Here is a 27,281-nt window from a genome sequence, read left to right on the forward strand (position 1 = left end):
AAGCCTCCACTCCTCGGGAAATCTCCACTTAGACAGGCCTGCTGCACAGGCTATTCAGCCTCACAGGCCGTCGTCAGTGTCAAGTGTAGTTAGGTCATGGGACCTCCACCCTGTAGATTCCCTCTGAGCAGAAGCTCCACTCGGGTAGTTCGGGTTGCATAGGCTATGCAGCCTCACTGAATACCCCCAGTGTCGAGTATAGGCTTTTTCCTCCGGGCGTGAGTGTAGCCAGGTCTCCCCTCACTGAAGGGCTAGTGAGACCTCCACTCCTAAGAGCTAGTGGATGGAATGTTGTCAGGTTTCCTCTCTTTTTAGAGAGTCTTTTATGAAGCCTCCGTTCTCCAGAAGCTCCGCTTTCAGTACTTTCAAGCGTGAGTGTAGCCAGGTCTCCCCTCACTGGAGGGTTATTTTGAGACCTCCACTCCTAAGAGCTAGTGGATTGAATGTAATCAGGCTTCCTCTCTTTTAGAGAGTCTCTTACGAAGCCTCCATTCTCCAGAAGCTCCGCTTCCCCATCTATACCTGTAGCACTGAATGTTGTCAGGTCCCTAGAGCAGGCGTTCGCCCTGCCGAGACCTCCATTCCCTAAACTCCGCCCCTTATGGTCAGGGCGTTTATGAGCTCCTTCACTTAGAGAGCTAAGTGTAGTAGGCTTCCTCTAGGCCTCCACGCTTGAGAGTTGCGTGCACAGGTAGCCGGGCTAGCCGTGGCAGGTCACTGGGCCCCAGCGACTCTCGCTGATGCAGGGGTGATTTCCTTCTTGACTCCTCATTCAGTCAGTTTGATCACCTATCCCTCGGCATGGCGGCGTTGGGATAAACGTTCCCAAAGTGTCCACCAGGACGCAGCGTAGAGTTCCCTCCGGAAGGGAACGTCTAGGTTACGTATGTAACCCCTGTTCCCTGAGGACAGGGAACGAGACGCTGCGTCTCAGGGCCATGCCTCGGGCCCTGCACAGACCTCTGTCAGACAAAAAGATGGTGTTGTGCTCTCAGGCACCTGCTTTTATACTAGCAGGCGCCTGTTGATGATGTCATAGGCTGGCGCCGGACAGTGTCAAGTTCACTGTCGTTGTTCTATAGCTTGTTTCAGAACCGGTCATGCTGAAGGCAGTTCCCAAAGTGTCCACCAGGACGCAGAGTCTCGTTCCCTGTCCTCAGGGAACAGGGGTTACATACGTAACCTAGACGTTTTTCTCCATGTCCTTGTGGCGCACCATCCAATGCAAACTCTAGTGTGTAGGCGTTCTGACTTCTGGTTCTGGTTTCCAATCTCAAAGGTAAGCTTGGCTTTGATAAACATTTAGATTGCTTCTATAGCAATCTGCATTTATTTATAATCAAAATGGACTTTTTTGAGGGATTACATGTTATACTGTTTTTTTCTAAACATTTCTCTCAATACAATTGAGCTGTCAGATTTTATATAGGTCAGATTTATGTGAACTAATATGAAGTATAGCGTGGGAGGGAATACGAGGTGGGCCGAAACAAATCCCAAGGTTATTACTAAGAGCACAAGATGTGATGTCCTTTATCTGTCAGAGATAACAGCGTGTTGATATATAATGCTTGGGACACATGAATAATGAAACAAACTTGACTTGATCATTATTTACCGTGGCTCACCTCACTGATTTAAAATCGAAAAAATAGCATTGTGTTGTTGGCAAAAGTTGTGTACATGTGAATGTGACCTACATTTAGAGCTCAACAAACTCCAGTGCTGTCTGAATAAATTATTCTATGAAAGAGACTACCGCATTTTACTTTAAGAGACATGGATTTTCGAGAGGATTACCCAAAGCTTAACAGGTTTTAAAACACCTAATCTAGGAAAAAAAAAACTTTACATAAGCGAGTCAGCTGGTTATGAGAACTGCTATGGCAGGTTTGGCAATTCAAAAGGAGATTAAATAAAACTATTGAGAACTCTATCAGCTTAAATCGTACTATGCAGTACATTTTCATAATCATTTGAAAAACCTCAGTTTTTGAGGAAAACCTTCCAGGATTTTTCTCCATTTAGTGGACTTCAATGGGGATCAACGGGTTGAAGGTCCAAACTGTTTCAAATGCAGCTTCAAATGGCTCTAAATGATGAGGAATAAGGTTATTATTGAAGTCCACTATATGGAGAAAAATCCTGAAATGTTTTCCTTAAAAACCCTCTTTTCGACTGAATTATGAAAGACAGGAACATCTTGGATGGCATGGCGATAAGTAAATTATCAGGACATTTTTATTCTGGAAGTGAATGAATTGTTTAAGTAAATATATCCTTTTAAAAAATAAACACTTTTTAAAAACAAAAGCACTCCCTGGTACTCGCTGTGTTTTGTGAACTGAACCATTCAATGATGTTTGGGATGGTCAAATAAACAAGCTTCCTTCCAAATCAAATTACACCATTTCACATCACGTCAAAACTCATAGGTTTTCCCATTCAAAACATTATACCTCATTGTTTGCTTTTCCAGTGTAATTTCAGTTTAAAATAGACAGGCACGAACATCCAACAATACCCAATTAAACAATGAAAAGTCTCTCAATTTACTTTGTGTTTTGCTCTGTAATCCCAACAGAAGTACTTCCTTTATTATAATTGGTTCCAGAGCACCCATTCAAAAAATCACCGCAGTGGCATCTCTATTCCAAAGACAGCTGCAAAGCAAGATAAGTGGAAAGTATTACATCCATAGCTCTAACATGATTTATAGTGTTGTTAAAACGTCTCAAAATATTGAAAGTGTTGTGGATACCTGATGCCTCCAAGAGAATGTCTTCAAAAAGATAAATTGCACAATTGCAGCAATCCAAGATGACTGGAAAAACTGCATGTACAATTAGAGGCAAGAGGTCACATAACAAAGTAAGTGCAGGCTAGAGATTTCATGGCACAAAGGGACAAACTGTGATGGCTGCAATGAGAAACCTCATGTGTGATGCGTTTGGTTAATAGCACAGCACTGGGACACTAGGATAAAGGCCTGTGATATTGATTTATGCAAAATAAAAGAATAAAATAAGCCCTAATTGTAACTGTTTAATCAGTCAAAGTTTGACAAAGCAACACAAACAGGAAAACAATCACTTCATAAAAATAAAAACGAACCTTTCTTTTATCGCACCTGACAATTGGAAGTCATTCATCCAAGTCATCCTCAAACAGCCCCTGTGCATCTTTGATTGGATGGTATTCTATTCAATTAGCATGCTAATGAGGGCATATTGTGTCTCATTGCGTCAAAAGGCTCTGACAGGACAACAGCAATTAGCATAAGCCATTATCAATTTACCAAGAGACAGAAACAGATTGGTGGAGGGGAGGCGTAGGGCCATGGAGCTGGACTTTTAGACAATGAAAAGTGCTGATGCTAAATGGTTTTCCTCTTTGTTGTGATCACATTACAGGATAGTGGGTAGCATAAGCATATCGGATAAACAAGAGGTTGTGTATTCACATTTAAAGTGCTTTGGATGTAGGGTATGACATCACTGTCTACTTTTTCCTAAAGTCTCATTTAGCCAATATTTATTCATTTATTTAATTCTGCAAAGTTGTTTGCACTGTGCTCTTCCGTCGTTTGATCTTTCGATTAGGTGTGTCAGTCCATTAAATCATTTATACAAAACCATGATCCGCACTGCTTTCACATGAAACAGTCTTCTCTTTTCGTTTTATTATACATTTATCACCAATAGTGATAAACCTTTTGGCTCAAAGGCCTTCTTCAGTGTATTAAACAATACAAATCCGTATACGTAAGCTTTAAGTGAATGAACATTGGCGAATGAATGATGATATCAAATTAGTGATTTAAAAAATGGGTGGAGGATTTGTATTGTTTAACACACTGAAGAAGGCCGTTGAGTCAAAATTTTTGTGTCCTTTGTCCTATTGGTGATAAATGTATAATAAAATGAAAAGAGAAGACTGTTTCATGTGTCACACTCTGTGTTGGCAAGGAAAAATAGAGACGAGAAATAGTGAACACAGTCTTTAATTCAATCCAATCACAGGGTACATCCACACTGGAAATGGCAGGAAGCACACCAACATAACGAATACACTTGACAAACACTAACTGAACAGACTGGGCCTTATACACACTCAGGATAACGAGTGACAATCAGGTGCAGGGAATCAACTAATCAAACTAAACAAGGACAAGGCCGGGTCCAATAGTCTGACATATCACCCCCACCCAGAAGGAGGCATGGATGAAAACTTGGGAGTAGGCTCGGGAGAAGGACGGACATCCGGGAGGAGGACCAGGGTGAACCAGACAGAGACAGGAGGGACTTGGAGCAGGAGGAGCCAATTGGGACCACAGCCATGATGACAGCCCATGGTGGAGCCGATGGAGGGAGGAGCAATGGAGGAGGAAGGGCTGACCGACAACAGTGGAGGAGCCCAAGACGAAGACGAAGAGCCAAAGTTCCAGGGTGATGAGGAGGATCAGGAGGCCCGAGGTGGAGCTGATGGCGCCGACAACCGATGCTGAGGCGTGGATCCGGGAGGCCGCGGTGGAGCCAGGGCAACAGAGGACCAAGGTGGAGCAGTAATAATGGAGGAGCCTGATGGAGCTGGAGGGACGAGGCGAAGCTGGAGGAGTCGAGTCTCGAAGCGCAGGATGGTCGACGCCAGACCAAGGCGGAGATGGAGGGATGAGGGAGCCTGGTGGAGCCAGTGGATTGATGGGTTGATGGGCCAAGGTGGAGTCCTGACTCTGAGATCCTCCAGCCATAACACCGATGGAGACTGGCAGACCTTATGTGAGCCCACCACACAGATGGAGGTCTGAGGGTGAGCAAAGCGGCTGGAGGCCAGACTGGGGTTTATAAACACAGGATATCGAGGGACAGACAGGTGAAGGAAATTAACTAATCAAACTAAACAAGTACAGGAACATGACCATATACAGGAACACAGGAAAACTACGGGGACAGTAGTATGACAATGTGAGTGCGGATCATGGTTTTGTATACAAGAAATTTATTTAATTCTGGACATTTAAGTGTCTGTCAGGATGCTTATTTATCTCAAACTCCAAAAGTGATCTTCAATAGCATCTTGACTGAGGTGAATGAACTATCACAGTTCTCTAGCATTCAAAAACATTCCAGATTCGTCTCAATGAAAGTACTTCAGGTGGGTATGTAGAATTCACTGAAACTAAAACTCAAAGAATCTGAAATCTGCTGATAAACTATTACTTCAGGACAGGTTCTGGCACAAAAAGGCGATCAGGCCTTTTTCATAACTGGACCTTGGATATGGAATAACTTACTGCTTGCCATTCACTCACCCACAATCTGAACACTTTTAAAACGGCTCTGGAAAAGCACTTTCTGATTTAGGAGAGACCTAAATATCAGTTTTTAATGTTGTTGTGTTTGTTATTGTCTTTGTTTGGTATTCTTGATTGGTCTGCACAGCACCGTGGGCTGCACTTTTGGTAGTAGACATGTGCTCTATAAGAAATTAAACTAAACTAAACTAAACAAAAACTATGTAATAATAAATGAATGGAATCAATGAATGGACCAAATATTATTTGCTACATTAAAAAATATTCTTTGATTAGTTTATAAAAACCACTTCATCAACTCATGCAGAAAGAATCTGAAAACTCCAAACTTGTGACCTGTTGTAACTTGTGAGGATTACGTATGGCAATGAAATCTAAAAGCATTTGCAAAAAGCAAAAAGTATTTGCAGATCTGGTTTGTGTTCCACAGTTAATAAAAAACAAACTGATATATGTGTAAGCAATGAAAAAAGTCAATTTAAATTAACTCTACAATAAATTTAAATCAAAAGGTAATTATGTAGTGAATATAAGGAAAATGGTTTGGTATTGTGTACAATGCATATTTTTGCTCTTAAGACAAATTGCTTTTGATGTTCCTTGTTTGCATTCATTGACAAGGTACACGCAATTCAAGTTTATGTCAAGTATGTAAAAAGTACAGAAGTGCTATATAAAATAAAGGTATAAACACTCATTTTAATTTTTACTTATTCAAAATTACAAATGTACTTGATTTTTAATGTACTTTAGTAGAACATATTAAGTAATTTACTATAGTAAAACATCAGTTTAGGTTACTGATAATTTACAATTTAATTGTAAAATAGTACAAACATACAATAATAATATACAACTAGTTAAAACATTTGAAACTGGGGTCATAAAAGGCACATGCTCATTGTCTTGTTCCTACATGATTTACAGACTTTTTACATTTCTACGCTGAACTTTTAATACTTTTCAAAAAAATATGATCACAGGCCAGATTACTGATTAAGAAATACTTATTTTGCATGATTCCTTGCACATTAAATTCAACATACATTTGCATCTCACAACTAGCTCCACACATAAGGCTTTTTTGATGTAGTTAACTTGCTTAGAAGCACACCTGGTCACAACACACACAAGTCACAAAAAATAGCTCAAAGACTTACAAAAGCAAGCTAAAGGGGTTGAAGTGTGTTTATCTCAATATTTAAATATTTTTTTTTATTAAAAAAAGATTGAGGTGTAAAAGGTATAAGCAAAACAATTAACAGCACAATATACACTGCCATTTAAAAGTTTGAGATCAGTTTTCTATTTTAATATACTTTCGAATATAATTTATTTCTCTGATGCAAAGCTGGATTTTCATGAGCCATTACTCCAGTCTTCAGTGTCACATGATTCATCAGAAATTATTCTAACACGCTGATTTATTATCAATGTTGGAAACAGTTGTGCTGCTTAATATTTTTTTTTGGAACCTGAGATACTTTTTTTTAGGATTCTTTGATGAATAAAAAGTTAAAAAGAAAGTTAAAAATCATCTGCTAAATGAATAAATGTGAATGTAAAAATGTTTTTGGAACAGGAGGGAACTTTCTAAACATTTTCCAACTTTTCTTTTGTTATGCATATTTAGATTTTTAACAAATAACCCAAGCCTGCCATTTCAAAAGAAAAGAGCTATAAGCACATATCTGCACACAATTCCATCTCTATCTGCTCGTAGAGATTTTCAATACTTTTCTTAGTGTTATGCAAAGCATACCAAGCCATTTTGCAAAACTCCATCCTGAGTCCTCTCTGCCTATTCACAGCAAATCACAGCCTCATCAATTCTTTTCCCCCAATGAACTACTTTCCAAACATTACGGCCAGACTGCTGATGATAAGGGAAATAATTATTCCACTCATGCCATTTCTTTCCTAGAAGTTCTGCAGAGGAGATTTCGATAGTGGTACAGGTCAGAGCTTACTTTATTAGGTTGAAATGTCACAGGTGGACTGGCATTTAGGTTAATGAAGAAAAGTATTGTCTGGATAAAAATAATAGGGCACGCTGTCACCGGATCTGACCTACAGCATGCTATACAATGCAAATAATACATTGGCAATATTTAAATGTATTAACCTTTTTTGTTGCTTCATTCACATCTGGTACAATTACCTGATGCTAAAGTGGCTGTCAGTTTGAGTTAAAACTCACTGAAGTTGCTTTCAAGTTACACAGAGTTAATAAGCAAGCCCATACTGAGGTTTTAAAGAGTTTAGTCATAATTCCAGACAAACTGCAATATATTCACACAAATCATAAATGAACCTGTCAGAATGAGTAAGAAGCTCTATATATCTGGAAACTTGAGTAGAACACAAGAGCTATATTAATGTTGGATAAGTTAGATGAGTTATATCTCACATTATTAGAAATGCCATTTGAATGCGTAACTCATTGTTCTTGTTCATTGTGAATGAGATGCAGCAGAAGTTTTAAGCAGGAAGTGAGGTGCACACTGCTTAAATACCAAGTCTTTTGTTTTAAGCTTTCAGCGAGTCTTCCGTAACACAAGTAGAGCCCTATACAATCTGTTTTATTCTTATCTAAATCCTGTTTTATTTTTTTCCAAATTCAGTTCCCTTCCGGGAACTCTACACTGCGTCCTGAGACACTTTGGGGAACGCCATTGGCGGGCCGCACTCTGAGTCATGTCCAACGTCCAATGAGAAACGGGAGTGACGTCACAGGCGCGGTGACGTCATCGACCAGGAAGTATATAAGCACGTGCGTTTGAAGCTGGCGTCAGCTTTTGTCATTCAGCGAGAGCGCTCTGTGTTATTGTCTGTCTGTTCTGCATTTTGCTGTTTTTTAGTGCCAGTTTGCACTACTTTTATTTGAGCAAAATGCCAGGGGGAAAACGTTCTTTTAAGAACGCACGTTCTAAGGCGGTTCAGCAGCCACATAGAAAGTGTGTCCCTCCCTGCCAACGTTTCATTGTTGGTGGGGATACACACGATCTATGTGTAGTCTGCTTGGGAGCGGAGCATGCTAGGTCAGCCCTTGAGGGGGTTGGCTGCCCGCAGTGCGAGCGAATGCCGCTGCGGTTGCTCCGTTCCCGGAAAGCCCTCTTTGAGGAGGGGGCTTTCACTAGCGTTCCCCGTGGGTCTGGCCCCGCTTCCGCTGAGGCGGAGCGGCAGCTGCACTCATGGGGTTCGCAGGTAGATCTGCTGGAGGGAGTTGAGACGGGTGATCCCCTATCTCTCTCCTCACCCAGCGGATCGTATGACCTCCTCTTGGATGAGGAAGCCCGCACTGCGGTTCCTTCCCTCCAAGAGGAGGAGTCAGCGCTCCTTCTGTCTTCCTCCGAGGAGGTTGATGTTGAGAGCGTTGACACCCCACAACCGCCCCCCCATTCACCCCAATACGAGGAGCTAGTGGAGGTGCTGACTAGCGCGGTGGCCAAGCTTAACATCAGTTGGCCACCAGCACAAGATCATGAACCGCAGGGAAGCAGGCTCGATGAGCGCTTCCTGCGGGCAAAGCCAGCACCTCCCAAACGGAGCCTTCCTTTTTTCCCCGATCTCCACAAAGAGATCAGGAGATCGTGGGAAAAACCGTATTCCTCACGTCTCTTCTCCCCCGCCTCTGATTACTACGGTAATGTGGGGGGGATGGAGGAGTACGGTTACAGGGCGATGCCCCAGGTCGAGCAGACACTAGCGAGCTATCTGTCTCCCGGCCTGGCATCGTCCCTGAAGGCTCCGTCCTTACCCACCAGGCCACTAAAAATCACGTCTGGTCTGATGGGTAAGGCATATGCGGCAGCAGGTCAGGCTGGTGGTTGCCTACACACCATGTCTGTGCTCCAGGCATACCAGGCCGACCTGCTGAAGGAGTTTAGTGACGGTGAGGAAGTGAGCGTCACAGAGATGCGCAGGACCGCAGACCTGGCGCTCCGCGCCACCAAGGAGACCGCCCGTGCCATTGGGCGGTCTATGGCAGCCTTGGTGGCCGCGGAGAGGCATCTCTGGTTGACCCTGTCCGACATGAAGGAGAAGGACAGGGTCACGCTCCTGGACGCCCCCCTGCAGCCCTTTGGCCTCTTTGGTGACTCTGTGGACACTGTTGTCAGCAGACACCAGGAGGCCCGCAGGCAGGCAGCGGCGTTCCAGCGGTTTCTTCCTCGCCGCACTTACTCCTCTGGGGCTGCTGGACGGGAGCAGCCCCAGCCGCAAGCTAGCTCCTCGCACCGGGATGCACAGAAAAGGAGTGTTGCTACCCGCACCCCTCCGGCTAAGCCTAGAGGGCGGGCTCAGCAACACTCCAAGCCGGGGTCCTCTAAGACTAGGCCGGACCTGAGGGTCGTCCTACAGTCTAAGAGGGCCTCGGCTAAACGGCCCTGATGGTCGTGGCCCAGGGCCAATGAGGGCAGCCCCTCTCGAAGACTTAGGTGCTTCACCGCCTCTGAGGAGTACGGTGACCACCTCTCTTCGGGGCCCTCAGGAGATTCGTCAGCTAACCCTGCCGGTGTTACAGGGCGCGGCAGTCTCCCGCGAACATCATTCTCTGGTCCTTCCGCCCGGAAACGTAGCGGAACCAGAGAGTTCGCCACCCCCACGGGGGTCTCTAGAGCGCTCACTTCAGGTGCATCCTGCCAGTTCGCTGCTACAGGTCACCAAGTTAGCTCCTCTAATAAATCCAGAGACCAGTCTCGAGAGGCTGGTTCCCTTAGTAGAATTTCTGGCAGCGTGGAAACTACTGCCAAATATTTCTATGTGGGTCCTGCGTACTGTAGAGAAAGGTTATTGCATTCAATTCGGCGCCAAGCCGCCGCCTTTCAGCGGGGTATTTCCTACTCTGGTAGGCCCCGAGCAGGCTCTGGTATTAGAACAGGAAGTGAATACTCTCCTGAGGAAGGAGGCCATCGAGGTGGTCCCTCCTCATCACAGAGAATCCGGGTTCTACAGCCGGTACTTCATTGTTCCCAAGAAGGATGGGGGCCTGCGGCCCATTTTAGATCTCAGACAGCTAAACCTCTCAGTAAGAAAACTGAAGTTCAAAATGTTGACTGTCAGACAGGTCGTGTCTCAAATCAGGTCCGAGGACTGGTTTGTCACGATAGATCTGAAAGACGCATACTTTCACGTCTCCATCCTTCCTCAACACCGGAAGTTCCTCAGGTTCGCTTTCAGGGGCAAAGCTTACCAATACAGAGTTCTTCCGTTCGGCCTAGCGCTCTCTCCCCGAACTTTCACGAAGTGTGTGGATGCTGCTCTGGCTCCACTGCGACTCCAGGGCATCCGCATACTCAACTACATAGACGACTGGCTCATCCTAGCCAGTTCAGAACAGTTAGCGGCTCAACATCGAGATGTTGTTCTTGCTCACATGAAAAAGCTGGGGTTGAGACTCAACGCCAAGAAAAGTGTGCTGTCTCCATTACAGAGAACCACTTATCTAGGTGTAATCTGGGATTCGACCACGATGCAGGCACGATTGTCACCTGCTCGGATCGAGTCGATCCTTACTGCAGCAAATGCGGTCAAGCTAGGCCTGCTACTCACTGTCAAACAGTTCCAAGTACTGTTAGGTCTTATGGCAGCTGCATCCAACGTGATACCTCTTGGACTGCTGCACATGAGACCACTGCAGTGGTGGCTCAAAACCAAAGGGTTTTCCCCGAGGGGGAACCCATTCCGCAAGATCAAGGTCACGCGGCGCTGCCTACGTGCCTTAGTCATGTGGAAAAAGCCCTGGTTCCTACTACAAGGTCCAGCGCTGGGAGCTCCTTGCCGCCGCGTCACGCTAGCGACAGATGCATCCCTCACCGGGTGGGGAGCGGTCATGAGTGGCCGCTCCGCCCAAGGCCTATGGAACGACCGGCATCACTCCTGGCACATAAATTGCCTAGAGATGTTGGCAGTGTTCCTGGCTCTGAAGCATTTCCTTCCAGACCTGAGAAACCGTCACGTGCTGGTCCGCACGGACAACACGGCGGTGGTCTACTATATAAACCACCAGGGAGGTCTGCGTTCACGCCCCTTATACAAGCTGGCGTACCAGATCATCCTATGGTCACAAGGGAAGCTTCTATCATTGAGAGCAGTTCACATTCCTGGACGTCTCAATGTGGGAGCAGACGTCCTGTCGAGGCAGGGGCTGAGGCCCGGGGAATGGATGCTTCACCCTCAGGTGGTGAAGCAGATATGGAGAGTCTTTGGTCAAGCCCAGGTGGACCTCTTTGCGACTCAGGAGACATCGCAATGTCCCCTTTGGTACTCTCTAGTTCCTCCAGCTCCTCTCGGACTGGATGCCATGGTACAGACGTGGCCGAGGCTTCGTCTGTACGCTTTTCCCCCGATCGCTCTGCTCCCGGGAGTTCTGGAAAGAGTGCGCCGGTACGGAGTACGGCTGCTGCTAGTAGCCCCGTACTGGCCGGCCCGAGTATGGTTCTCGGATATAATCGCCCTCCTCGACGGCTCTCCATGGGAGATTCCTGTCAGGAGCGATCTTCTTTCTCAGGCTGGGGGCGCAATATGCCACCCCCACCCAGAGAAGTGGAAGTTATGGGTGTGGCCCCTGAGGGGGCACAACTCATAGAAGCTGGTCTCTCAACCGAGGTTGCTGAGACCATCCTTCAATCCAGAGCTCCCTCTACGAGGAAACTTTATGGCCTAAAGTGGAACCTGTTTGCGTCATGGTGTCATGAACGCCGCTTAGACCCAGTCCACTGCCCGGTTGGTACAGTGCTGGAGTTCCTGCAAACTCGTTTGTCCGCTGGGTTAGCTCACTCCACCTTGAAGGTGTACGTGGCGGCTATATCGGCTTACCACGCCCTTCATGGCGGCCTTTCAGTGGGCAAGAACCCCCTGGTCTCACGTTTCCTCCGCGGTGCACTCAGGCTGAGGCCTCGTGCAAGACCGAAAGTCCCTACATGGGACTTAGCTGTGGTGTTGGAGGCGCTGTGTAAACCTCCCTTCGAGCCTCTAGAGGAGGCCTCCGATCGGATGCTTACCCTAAAGACAGCATTGCTGCTGGCGCTAACGTCTCTCAAGAGAGTCGGGGACCTGCAGGCCCTTTCAGTGGCCCCTTCTTACATTGACTTTGCCCCAGGGTTGGCCAAAGCATTCCTTTACCCACGAGCTGGGTACGTACCTAAGGTCCCATCAGCAACACCACAGCCAATAACGCTTCAAGCGTTTTACCCTCCTCCATTCGTGGAGCACGACCAGAGGAAGTATAACTTGATGTGTCCAGTAAGAGCACTAGACACTTATGTCCACAGAGCTGCCCTGTGGCGTAAATCAGAGCAACTTTTTGTCTGTTACGGCCCCCCTAAGAGGGGGTGCCCGGCTTCCAAGCCTACTATCAGTAAGTGGATCATTGATGCCATCTCTACTGCCTACGAGTCCTCTGGTCTCCCATCCCCGTTGGGAGTCAAGGCTCACTCAACTAGAGGCATTGCAGCCTCTAAAGCTCTGATGGCAGGTGTCCCGATCCAGGACATCTGCAGTGCGGCGGGTTGGTCCTCACCTCTAACGTTCGTCAGGTTCTACGAACTAGACCTCAGAGTCACTCCTGGCTCAGTCGTCCTTCAGCCCTAGCATTGCTAGGCCTAGAGGTGCTTAGGCGCTTTCCTCTACGGAGGAAAAGGATTTCTACCCTCTCGACCTGGCAGTCCTCCAGGCGAGAGGTGTGATATCCTGCCTCGCGTGCCCGAGGGCCGAGGCCTGTGTTCCTCTTGTCTGGTGGTTGATCACAGACAGAGATGTTTTCTAGTGTCCTGGCGGTCCACCAGGCACTTCTTGTGTCCCTCTTGTTCTGGCCGTAGCGCAGACAAAGGTCTACCACTTCTCCTCGTGTGCCCGAGGGCCGAGGAGCCTTTTCTCCCCCTGCACTGGTCTTGTGACAGGCAGCGGTTGAGAACCCTAGCCTCGTGTGCCTGAGGGCCGAGGCTCATTTATCCCTCTCGTCTGGTGGTGGATCACAGACAGAGACGTATTCCAGTGTCCTGGCACGTTCACCAGGCACTTCTTGTGTCCCTCTTGTTCTGGCCGTAGCGCAGACAAAGGACTACCACTTCTCCTCGTGTGCCCAAGGGCCGAGGAGCCTTTTCTCCCCCTGCACTGGTCTTGTGACAGGCAGCGGTTGAGAACCCTAGCCTCGTGTGCCTGAGGGCCGAGGCTCATTTATCCCTCTTGTCTGGTGGTGGATCACAGACAGAGATGTATTCCAGTGTCCTGGCACGTTCACCAGGCACTTCTTGTGTCCCTCTTGTTCTGGCCGTAGCGCAGACAAAGGACTACCATATTCTCCTCGTGTGCCTGAGGGCCGAGGCTCATTTATCCCTCTTGTCTGGTGGTTGATCACAGACAGAGATGCATTATCACTCGCGTCCTGGCAAGATCACCAGGCGGAGTTTCCATAGTGTCTCATCAGGTAAGTATTCCAGACACTGGATTATGCTAACCTCGTGCGCCCGAGGGCCGAGGTACATTCTCTCCCTCTTGTCTGGTGGGCTCCACAGACAGAGATGTATTATCACTCATGTCCTGGCAAGTTTCCCAGGCTGAAGTGTACCAAGACACAACTTTTCCACTCTTGGCCTAGCAGACAAAACTGCGCAGGGCCTTGGAAATTATGGGGGCGTTGATACCTCGTTCCCCAAAGTGTCTCAGGACGCAGTGTAGAGTTCCCGGAAGGGAACGTCTCAGGTTACGTATGTAACCCTGGTTCCCTGAGGGAACGAGACACTGCGTCTCGGACCATAATTCCCGCATCCCTGCTGCACTCGCTTCATTCCTATAAGCCGACGCCAGCTTCAAACGCACGTGCTTATATACTTCCTGGTCGATGACGTCACCGCGCCTGTGACGTCACTCCCGTTTCTCATTGGACGTTGGACATGACTCAGAGTGCGGCCCGCCAATGGCGTTCCCCAAAGTGTCTCAGGACGCAGTGTCTCGTTCCCTCAGGGAACCAGGGTTACATACGTAACCTGAGACGTTTTTTCTACTTAAATTTTTTCTGGAATACATTTTTTTTTTTTTTTTTAATTTTACTAGACTCTTTTTAATGGTTAAATTAAAAATTAATAATAACAAAAAGAATGTCTAATTAATAGAAATCATGACATTTACAACATTTAACAGCAATTTATTAAAAGTTTAACAAAAAATACATTTTTTAAGGCCCTATAAAGCATATATATATATATATATATATATATATATTTTTTTTTTTTTTTTTTTACCAAACTCTGTGTTTTTGTTTTATTGTCTGATTTCCCTAATGGTTTCATTAAATTTGAATAATCAAAAGCATCTCTAATTAACAGTAAGTGTCACTGCAGTGGTCACTGGTGAGAATAAATATTTAAAAAAAAAAAAAAAAAAACATAAATAGGGGCCTATGAAATCCGTTTTATTCTTTTCCAAGTTCTGTTTTATTTATTTTTTTCAAAGTCTGTTTTTTATTTTTTTATTTTACTTTTAATGGTTAAATAATAATTTAAAAAATAAACAAAAAGCATGACTAATTAATTGAAATCATAAAACTTACACAATTTAACAGCAATTTATTACGAATTGAATTTGTAAGGCCCTATAAAACATGTTTTCATTACATTAGGTATTATATTTCCGTCACAGTTTCTTCAAGTTGAACCAAACCGGGTTGAAAACATCGTGAGTGTCACATGCGCTTCAGTATGTGTGTAGCAAACAAAACCACAAGTCTGCACCATTCATTCACACAGAGACAAGCAGAGCATGCAAGACTCATATTTAAATAGTATTTTTGCGGCTTAATATTCACAGACACTAGTCCATATCATGTTCTGATTTAAGTGTACTGACCTACTTTTAATTTATTCATCACAAATTTGAAAAATTCCATGACATTCCGCATTATACAGTAAAGTCCATTTTTATGACTGGATTCCACACTTCTGTCCACGTTTTCTGCATTGTGGAAATCATAACCCTACACCCTACTCTATTTAAATTCCTATTTGCAAGTATCTTGTCCAAGTGCATATTTATGAACATTTAAAAAGTACCTTTTGGGTTTCACCAGCCAGTTGCTGAAGGGAAGGTGATGCTGTGGCCTGCAGGGATCCAGGGGTTCTGACGGGGCTGTGCAGGCTGATGTAAGCCACTGCCCTGCTCTGAAGAACCACTTCATTTTCCTGTACAGACACACAGAACACTGCCGTCTGCTGCCAACTGATGATGTGTCAGAGACTTGATTGATATTTTTGCATAAAAGCCTGAGTAACCCCCAATGAGACACTACAAATTTGTGAAATGAGCATTGTGAATAATACCAATCATTATTGTTGTTCTCATACTCAAAAACTATCATTTTATTGTGACACTATTATGGGCTTCTTAAGATTAATGATGACGTTTGCATTGTACTGATTAGAATAAACTCCTTTGACGAACAGAATAATTTCATTAACACTCCAAAATCATCCATCTGTCTGATTGAATCTTCATGGCTTGCTGATCATGTTAGCAAGCTTTTGTACGGCTGCTCAAGGCTAATCTGTACTATTTTTGTTTTTCCTCATTTGCTTTAGTTGAGAAACTGAGTAAGAGAAAAAAGAAAGTGCTTTTGACCTACTACTAACTCAACTTTGGGGTCACGACTTTATGCTGTATGCCAGAGATTTCTATAAACTGTATCATTTTTAAATCTATATCTAAAAAAATGCAGCTTATATATGTGAATTGCAAAATATAATGTGACCCGGATGCTACGTAGGGGTCATAAAGTGCACATGCTCATTTGTTTTGTCCCTAGGCGATGTACTGAGGCGATTTGTTGAATTTATGATTTCCATGTTAAACTTTTATTTACTTTTAAGACAAATTATGATTACACAGATTTCTGATTAAGAAATACTTTTTTGCACATTATATACAAAATGCTTTTACTGTAGTTCATGAATTGTAAACTAATAGCAATATTTTGACATATGCATCACACAACAAGCTCCATATATAGGCTTTTTGATGTAGTAAACTTGCTCAGAAGCTCACCCGGTACAGCTTTACACTTGTAAAATGGATCGGTCAGGTCATGTCCAGTCAAACACGAGTCACAATAAAAGAGCTTAAAGACTTGTACAAGCAATCTCAAGTGTGTTTTTATCTCACATTTGTTTATTTTCAAATGTAATAAAGCATTAACCTTTTTAGTCCTACTCACCAGATTCATTTTCTACAACAACCAACATAATAAAGCAATCTCTTTCCAACCACGATTTTACCGTCACTCACTGGTATGGCTGTCAAACGATTAATCGCGATTCATTGTATCCAAAATAAAAGTTTGTGTTTACATAATATATATATATAGGTGCATCTCAATAAATTAGAAATGTCATGGAAAAGTTAATTTATTTCAGTAATTTAATTGATAAGGTGGCATGGAAGCCCAGGTTTCTTTGACAGTGTCCTTCAGCTCATCTGCATTTTTTGGTCTCTTGTTTCTCATTTTCCTCTTGACAATACCCCAGAGATTCTCTATGGGGTTTAGGTCTGGTGAGTTTGCTGGCCAGTCAAGCACACCAACACCATGGTCATTTTACCAACTTTTGGTGCTTTTGGCAGTGTGGGCAGGTGCCAAATCCTGCTGGAAAATGAAATCAGCATCTTTCAAAAGCTGGTCAGCAGAAGGAAGCATGAAGTGCTCTAAAATTTCTTGGTAAACGAGTGCAGTGACTTTGGTTTTCAAAAAACACAGTGGACCAACACCAGCAGATGACATTGCACCCCCAAATCATCACAGACTGTGGGAACTTAACACTGGACTTCAAGCAACTTGAGCTATGAGCTTCTCCACCCTTCCTCTAGACTCTAGGACCTTTGTTTCCAAATGAAATTCAAAACTTGCTCTCATCTAAAAAGAGGACTTTGGACCACTGGGCAACAGTCCATTACTTCTTCTCCTCAGCCCAGGTAAGACGCCTCTGACATTGTCTGTGGTTCAGGAGTGGCTTAACAAGAGGAATACGACAACTGTAGCCAAATTCCTTGACACGTCTGTGTGTGGGGGCTCTTGATGCCTTGACTCCAGCCTCAGTCCATACCTTGTGAAGTTCACCCAAATTCTTGAATCGATTTTGCTTGACAGGTCTCTCAAAGTTGCGGTTCTCTTGGTTGGTCGTGCATCTTTTTCTTCCACACTTTTTCGTTCCACTCAACTTTCTGCTTGGATACAGCACTCTGTGAACAGCCAGCTTCTTTGGCAATAAATGTTTGTGGCTTACCCTCCTTGTGAATGGTATCAATGAGTGTCTTCTGGACAACTGTCAGATCAGCAGTCTTCCCCATGATTGTGTAGCCTAGTGAACCAAACTGAGAGACCATTTTGAAGGCTCAGGAAAACTTTGAAGGTGTTTTAAGTTGATTAGCTGATTGGAATGTCACCATATTCTAATTTGTTGAGAGTGAATTGGTGGGTTTTTGTTAAATGTGAGCCAAATCATCACAACTAAAAGAACCAAAGACTTAAACTACTTCAGTCTGTGTGCATTGCACAATACACATTTAAGTAATTCTGAGAACATAAATTGATAAATAATGGGGGAAAAAAATCAAATTGGCTCTAAACATTCATGTTCAAAATTATTCAACCCCCAAAAGTAAAATTTGGTGCAGAATCTTTTATTATTTAAAACCACCAATAAACGCTGTTTGAAAGTGTTTAGAAGCGTTGATCACCTCTCTACTGCAATATTGGACCATTCCTCGCCTGAAAAAAGCTTTTAGATCACGGATAATCTTTGGTTTTCACTTTGCCACTGCTTTCTTCAAATTCAACCAAATATTTTTAATGAGAATTAAATCTGGAGACTGAACAGGCCACTCAAGAATATTCTACGACTGATCCCTGAACCAAGCATAAGTAGATTTGGATGTTTACTTTGGGATGATTGTCCTGCAGGAAAGTCCATTGATCATCATCTTCGGTCTTTGCACCAAAGGCATCACAATTCTTGGCAAAATGGCCTGATACTTCAAAGAATCCATGGTTTCCTTCATACGGTCATGTTTTCCACTTCATGCTACAGTAAAACAACCCCATAATTGGATCAGCCCACCTCCATGTTTGACCATGGAGATGGTGTTCTTCTGCTCATTAGTTTTCCCTTTTTTGCACCAGACATGCCACTGATCTATACGTCCAAAAAGTTCTAGTTTGGTCACATCACTCCATAAAACATTCTTCCAGAACTCCACAGGTCTATCCAAATTAATTTTAGCATATTCAAGCTGACCTTTTTGTTCTTCTTGATCAAGAATGGTATTCGCCAAGATGCCCCAACATGAAGGCTATGCTTGTCCTATGTTCATCTTCTACTCTGGAATGAAATATTTTTCCTCCTTTCATCGGGTCATCTCGGAAGTCTTTGGCTGTACATTGCAGGTTTTTCTCAGTGGCTCTGATCAAACATTTTATGAAATTGTGCATTTTTGGTTCAACACCCTCAAAGGTTTTCTGGTACAACACACTTTAAACTAAGGAATAAGGCTTTTAATGTCTTAGAAATCTTCACGTAGCCTTAGACTTTCTAATACAATAAAACAAGTTCTTCTCTATAGCTTTTGTGAGAGCTCTGTTGACTTTACCATATTTGCTACTCAACTTTAGCACATGCATGGGATAACATCTCAAGCTGATTCAGTTTTTTTAATAGTTTCTAAAGGCTTAATTGTGTTTTAGGACAATTTTGTTCCCTACCACAAAAATAAATGACTTAAAATGGCAATGTTGAATAGGGGTTGAATAATTATGACAGCTGTCAAATCCTAGAACTCAAACACATTATTGTCACTTTTAATATGCCAGTACACTGTTGTAGATGCAATTTTTATAAAGTCCTGAAACTTCAGACAAGCTTTTATTTGTTAAGTACTGCAGTCTCTGGGGGGTTGAATAATTTTGATTGCAACTGTATATATATATATATATATATATATATATATATATATACACACACTCTCACACACACACACACACACACACACACACACACACACACACACACACACACACACACACACACGTATGTATGTATGTATTTATATGTGCATACGAAATATACACACATATATTATGTAAACACAAACTTTTGTTTTGGATGCGATTAATCACGATTAATCGTTTGACAGACCTACTCATTGGACTTGTCACCTTAAAAAGTTTTGTGAATCGTACAAGAAACATATATCATTTAGGATAAATGTCACCACAGGCAAGTTTTTCCAAAGAGACTGGACTGGAATAGTCAAATATTACCTTCCCCCACTCATAGGAGCCGATGTTGCCCAATGAGGTTCCCCCCCAGGAGCAGAAGACGATGGTGCGGTCGGGCTGCCAGCCTGCACGGGTTTGAGCCGTCATGGAGGCGATGATCTGAGTCATGACTGCAGAGCCGTTCCCCCAGTCTGCCAACGCACCCTCGTACCAGCTGCCATGACGACTGCCAACCAGTATATATCGATCTACAAGGGGAAACAGAGCGGGAACACTTACACACAGAACAAGAAACAAACAAACACTCACCCACCAACAAACATGTTCACGAAGGCGGAGGGTCAATCAACTGCGGTGTAAAGTTGCCGTATGAAAACTAGGAGGATTTTCATACACATTTTTAATTACACATTTTAAATATATTTTCTGCCATCTGGAATCTTATGTTACATATGAATAAATTAAATGCACAGGTCAGTTTAAACAGAAATCGCTTAATTGGTTAAGTGTATACTTTACCATACTGTAAAAAGGAACACTGCAATGTGATCTGCAATGAAGTTGGTATTTCTGTGTAATCTGAAACCTAATATATTACTTCGATTAAGTGATGTTAAATAACATGTATGGCTAAAAAAAAAAGTATTACCACATGAAGTATATTTTTAGGTTAACAATTTTAGTGCATTTTTAGTTGCATGTGGTAAAAGAAGGTTATATTTTACAAGACACAAAGGATTTTTTTTTTTTTATAAAAATTTTAAATATATACATTTTTTTTAAATATATATATATATATATATATATATTTAATTTACAGCTTATAGAGAAATGGGTAGCTTTACAAGAAATCCACATGTCAACAGTTATGAATAATTTAGCTTGAAACCCTTATATAATCAATTTAATTTAATTATTTTTTTTTTTTTACTAAATACTTGTATTATTTTATAAATGTATTATTATTGTTATTTGTACAGGTGATCACATATCAGTAGGTCTAATCATGTCATAGTGATTATTATTCAATAATTATTTATATTTTACAATTTAAAAGTTTAGTTCTTTTTCAAGAAATATAGATTTTTTCAACATAATAATAATAAGAAGAAGAAGAAGAAAAAGAAGAAGATTTATTATTAAATTATTATTATTATTATTATTATTATTATACATTCAACTATTCATATAAATTGTAAAATAGATATTAAAAATAAACCATTTTTAATTATTATTATTAATTGGTCAAAAGTAACAGTAAAAATATTTATAATGTGCCATAGATTATTCAACAATTATAACAATGTATAATAATATTTATTTATTATTAATACTTAATAATTATTTATACTTTATATATACTTTAAAATGTTAAAGTTTGTGTTTTTAAGAAATATAGTTTTTTTAGTATAATAATAATAATAATAATAATGTCACATAAAAATATGAATTATTAATATTATGTCCAACTAGTCAACTAAATTGTTATATTGTCAATTATTATTGTTAAAATAAACCATTTAAAACATTATTTTTATTATTATAATTATTATGTAATTGATCAGAAATGACAGTTACATATTTATATCTATAACCAAAATTTGTCAATAATAATTTATACTTTACAATTTAAAAGTTTGGTCTTTTTTTAAGAAATATAGATTTTTTTACCAGCATAATAATAATAATAATAATAATAATAATAATAATAATAATAATAATAATAATAATAATAATAATAATAATAATAATAATAATACAAATGAATAATTATTAAATTATTTAATTGATCAAAAGTTACAGTAAAAATATTTACAATGTGCCATATATATACCCATTTTTTTTCAATTGTTATGTATACTTTACAATGTAAATGTTTTTTTTTCAAGAAATATCATTTATATATATATATATACTGATCAATTAAATACTAATATAATTAATAAACATGTCAAATAAAAATATTAATAATTATTTAAATACAATTATTGTTATTATTGTTATAACTATTCAACTAAATTGTTAAATAGATGTTAAAAAAATAAACCATTTAAAACATTATTATTACTATTATTATTTTATTGATTAAAAGTGACAGTACAAATATTTATAATTTGCCATATTTATATTTATACCCAAGATTTCTATTTAAAAAAAATGCTGCTCTTTTGAACTTCCTATTTATCAACGAATCCTGAAAAAAAAGAATCATGATTTTCATTTTAATTATTATCAATGCTGAAAACAGCTGATTAATATATTAATATATGAATATATTAATCAGCTGTTTTCAGCATTGATAATAATTAAAATTAGAATTAAATAATAATTAAAAAGGTATATTGAGCATCAAGCATATAAACATATAAGAGTGATTTATGAGGTAATGGCTGCTAAGTCAGCTTTGTGATTGCAAAAATAAATAAAATGGAAAACAGTTATTTTAACTGGCAATAATATTTCACAATATTACTATTTTATTCAAAATAATATGCATATCAAAATAAATGCAGCTGTGGTGAGCAGAACAGACTATACCTTCTCTACAGTTATACACACTCTGCCTTTACATACACCGAACAACATAGAGACCAGAAAAGAAACAATTTCTCATGCAATTAGCCGTGGGCTATAAACGGCACTGGGCCACCTCTGACTGACAGCTAGTGCGGGTAGAAACCCTCATCGAGTTGACAAGAGCAAAGAACTAAGGAACATTATTACCCACCTGTACTCAGAAGTACTGCTGCGGTCTTAAGGGAAGTTATTAAGATGGCATCAAAATGATAAATAAATAAGACAGTCAACTGCCAGATAAATGAAAGGTAAACACGATATAAAAAGACAAGTCAAGGAGAAGAACACCTCTGCGTGATTTGTGATACATAATTAGTGACTGGGCGACCAATTATGACAGGAAAAGAGTGCCGTAAATCTGGAAAGTAAATCACGAAGGCCTTAAATGCATAGACACAGTGACTTTTACAGTCATAGGGGCGGGGGTGAAAGATTAAACGCTTTCATTACATCAGACGTACGATTAAATCATCCTGAAGGTGAAAATAGCAGTCCGTAATTAAAAGCCTATTTTCGGCAGCCAAGTGACCTGCATTTGGACAGTGGCGGCAGACGTTGTTTTAAGAGATTAGTTTGTCATAGCACATGGAGGGGAAAAAAAAAGGCTGTTTCAGCACGTGGACTCGGATTCGGATTTATTCGCCCCCGGACTCTGGCTTTTTCGGCAGATGAAGGAGAGAATGCTTAGATTGCACTCTTGTTTCGCTCTGCTATCACGAATACATTAAAGCACTGTGACAAAGCACTGTGTCTTTGTTATGTCAGACCAAAGAGCACAGCGGTTTAGGACCATGCTTGGGACATGCTGGCAATATCATGCAGTTTAAATGAGAGTGATTTGTTGTTTAAATGAAATAATCCTGCATTAACTATGACAAAAAGCCCTTTGGGTTTGTAAATTGATCATTCGGGTTATGTAAGCGCTGTCTTGGTTTTGTGCTGACCTACCTGGATTGGTCTTGCCTTTGAGATATCCAATGACATTGGATACTGTCTTGAAGGATGCCTGGTTCTCAATGGTGAGATTTATGATTTTTCTTGCTGAGGAACAAACAGAAAATCCAAACGAATTAGTCAGGGATATGAGAGTTTGATAGATCCAGCTGTAAGAAAAAGGCAAAGGGACAGAGAGGTTGTGTCTTCAGTCAATACAATAGAAAAGGGTAAAAATAATGATGTGTCAATTAAAATAAAAATGTCAATTAAACTACAATAAATCTAGTTTTATCTAATTTTAAAATGAATATAATTTACGGAGGTACCATTTATTATTTAACAACAACAACAACAACAACAACAACAACATAATAATAATAATAATAATAATAATAATAATAATAATATATAAACTAAAAAAATGAATAACACTAATACTACTACTAATTATTATTGTTATTATTGTTATTATTGAACTTCAACTATTCAAATATATTGATAAAATTTAAATAAATTAATAAACCATTAAAACTTTTATTATTATTAAACTTCAGTTTTTTTAACCAAATTATAAAAATGTCCCTTTTTTAAATTACAGTTATTATAACTTTATTCAGTTAAACTGTCAAAATAACCAATTTGTTAGATGTCAAAATGTTCACATGAAAAAAATAAAAAATACAAAATCACGAGAAAGCTTGGTCCTTTTCATGATTTTTAATTTCTGTTTCCATTTATTTCCCCTAATAATACATTGAATAATGCATAAGCAACATGTGCATGCTAAAATCATTTAAAAAATAAATAAATAAATGAAAAAAGTAAAAAGGTAAAAAAAAAAAATAATAATAATAGAAGTAGTACTGAACTTCAACATAATATAAAACAAACAAACAAAAAATCTAATAAATTAATAAATTATTATAAAATTAGTATTATTATTTATGAAATTAATAATAATAATAATTATTATTAATATTATTATTTATTAATAGTATTATTACTATTATTGAACTTTAACTAGTCAACTAAATGTGTTAAAACTTGTTAAAATTCAAATAAATTAAAAAATAATTAATAAATTAAGAATATATTATTATTATTATTATTATTATTATTATTATTATTATTATCGTTGAACTTCAACTATTCAACTGAATTGTTAAAATTCAAATAAATTAATAAAATAATAATAAAATATTATTAAATTAATACATTATTTTTATTATTATTATTATTATTATTATTATTATTATTATTTGAACGGTTCAACTAAATTGTTAAAATAAAGTAATAAATCATTATTTAATAAATTATAAAATAATAATTTGTTTAAATTAATAAATCACTAAACTATTAATATTAATAATACATTTTGTATTTTAAATTCTAAATAAATAAAATATGCTATAGTTGTTAAGAAAATTCCAGTTATTATAACTTTATTTAGTAGATGTCAGAAATTGTATTAGATGTATTTTACATATTCTGATAAACAAACAATCAAACAAACAAACACATAAATAAATACAACGAAATAAAGTTTGGTCTTTTTCACAATTTGGTATATAAAATAACAACTACAACAAAACATGTTTCCATTTATTTCCACTAATAATATATTTAATGATGCATATTAATGTACATGCAAAAATAAATAAATAAATAAAAAGTAAAATAAATAAATAAATAAAGTACAATTTAGCAGTAATTAACTGCCCATTTTGTCATCTAATGACATCTCCTTTGATTATTCATTGTGTACAGGCACTTTTTTTTTTTTTTTTTTTTTTTTTTTTGAAAACTAACCATTCAAACACTATGTGGCTGAATAAGACTATGTGTTTCCTTTATAGTACAGTACATTGATGTGATTACTGATTACATTACCCAGAAGCAGCTTTTTATTTACTTTGGGCCCTGAAAAAAATAAAAATAAATAAATAAATCTTCTTTCCATTTGTAATATCACTTGCAAGTTTTTGGCACATTGTCCATTATTAAATCCCCTCCCATTAATTGTACATGAACTATAAAACAGAGCAGATATCCTTTGCTTTCACCATGCGTTTTTGTGTTGCAGAGTAAGTGTACACCATCAGAGCAGCTTAAAAAGGTGCCGCCACTGTTCTGCTCACACTCTGACCAATTACACATAAAGGCTCAGTGTGATGGAGTGAATATCAATAAGGTCGGTATCCCAGCAGATAAAAAGAAGAAACACCTGGCCCTGGTACACATCCCAAGTCACTCTATCTTGCGCTCGCTCATGCAGTGACATAGCTGAAGCCAACATGGCGAAGTAAAAATATAATAGCAATGAGGCAATAATAACTGGTTCAAATACAGTATCAAAAGCAAGTAACCATGTGGCTTTACTGAACAAACCTGTTAAAATACATGATGTATTATAAACAATAAAACTAATGTACATTATGTATTATATCAAATTCCTGCAGAGGGCACCAACTTTACCTTGTAATCTAACTCGTTTAATATTGACCAAACAACATTTGACATATGAAATGTCCACCTAATATTTAATATTTGGCAATTTCTTTATGAGAGAAATGTTATAATTTCTTGAATATAATAAAATTAAAACGTACACTCAGAGTGAGGGTTTGAGCTTTTATTTTAAAATCGTGATGAACAGTTACCATATTGAGAAGGATACTAATGTGTTCTACTGTGTTTGCGCAGGTATATAAACGATTTACCTTACAAATCTGATGAAAGGGCCACTGTTACGAACCCTGCATGTGTTCTTCTGTCCACTCACTACCAGAGGTCGCCCACTCATTACATTGACATTCACACTACACAGACTGTTGCATTACACCCGGACTACACTTCCCAGTACCCTTTGGAGCAATTACATTCACACAGGTGCATCCAATCAGAAAGACTATTTAAACCTTGTACTTCCTCCATAATGTTGCTGTGTACTGAAGTGCGTTTAGCGCTCCCTGAGTGCTAGCACGTTTACGGAGCCTTTGAATATCAGGAAATAAAGATTAGGGGTAACACTTTAGAATAATGGGCCGTTGTTAACAAGTAACTATGCAGGAAGTAATAGGTAGTTCTACATTAACACTTAACTTAATACTATTAACTAATATAGAGGTAAGATGAACTAAGCAGTAGGTAATTGCTAATTTTGGACAAAGGTAGTCCCTTATTAGGTATTTGATAATTACTAAAGAAAAAATTGTCATTGAGAACTACTTGTGAACTGTGACCAATTCATAAAGAATAACTAATTAACTATCACAACAGTAACATTTATAAAATGAACAATTAGGTTCTTTGTGCAAACTAATTTATGAAATCCACCACCATCACCGGTTGAAGTACTGGTTGAAATTGTGACTCTTACCAAACTATGAATGGATGTGTTCTCTGTTTATTTCAAACAAACAATGATATAATTTATTTAATTAGGATGTAATGCTAGCAGTGATTGGATGCTCATGATTGGATTATTTCACTATTATGAGCTGCATAAAGTTCAATGTTCAATGTTTTTTTTTTTTTAGTATTAGTATTAATAGTATTCTGGGGCAGGCTTCTCTTTAGTGTGATAGTAAATAATTATGTTCTTTTACTTCCGTAATGAAGACATTAACTGCATTTATACAAAAACATTTTCCACAGTAGGCCTACAATGTCTGTTAGAATAACACTAGTGCTTCAGTGCAAGTTTATTGTTAATTACTTGCAAAATCCATCTTAACCCCTCAATAATAACTCAAGTGTTACCTTGTCAGTCCGCATGAACTACTAGTGTGATCTGGCCCATTATTTTAAAGTGAAAAACATCTTAACCCTTCACTAATAACTCAAGTGTTACCTTACTTGTGGCTAGGTATATTTACTGTGCAAAGAGTTTAATTTTACTTTAATTTTAAAATTGAGTTAAATTTTAAGACCCCCAAACATAAACCTACCCATTTTTATAGCAAATATGCAATTTCATCATTTCATTAATAAGCGATTTAGATAGCCCCCTTAACCTACCCCCAGACCATTTAAAACGTAAGTGATTTAACTGATTTAAAACGTAATATATAAAGCGTAACGTTAACTGACCAAAATATGCAGGAAAATGCTCATTTTGATAACAATATAGCATATATATATATATATATATATTTTTTTATATATAGTCGCTAATCACACTCCTACCTCTAA

General features: G+C 39.3%; 1 protein-coding gene across 1 annotated transcript in view; it reads right to left on the minus strand.

Annotated features, from left to right (window-relative positions):
• Positions 1-27,281, minus strand: part of LOC141293482 (inactive N-acetylated-alpha-linked acidic dipeptidase-like protein 2) — a 247,038-nt gene that overhangs the window by 143,344 nt on the left and 76,413 nt on the right. Inside the window, exons 6-8 of the mRNA XM_073825517.1 lie at positions 23,100-23,192; positions 19,617-19,822; positions 15,364-15,492 (exon numbers count right to left, since the gene is read on the minus strand). Of these exons, the coding sequence (XP_073681618.1) occupies positions 15,364-15,492; positions 19,617-19,822; positions 23,100-23,192 (428 nt within the window). The remainder of the gene's footprint in view (positions 1-15,363; positions 15,493-19,616; positions 19,823-23,099; positions 23,193-27,281) is intronic.

The sequence above is a fragment of the Garra rufa genome, chromosome 20, assembly GCF_049309525.1.
Source record: "Garra rufa chromosome 20, GarRuf1.0, whole genome shotgun sequence".
In the NCBI taxonomy this organism is placed as follows: Eukaryota; Metazoa; Chordata; class Actinopteri; order Cypriniformes; family Cyprinidae; genus Garra; species Garra rufa.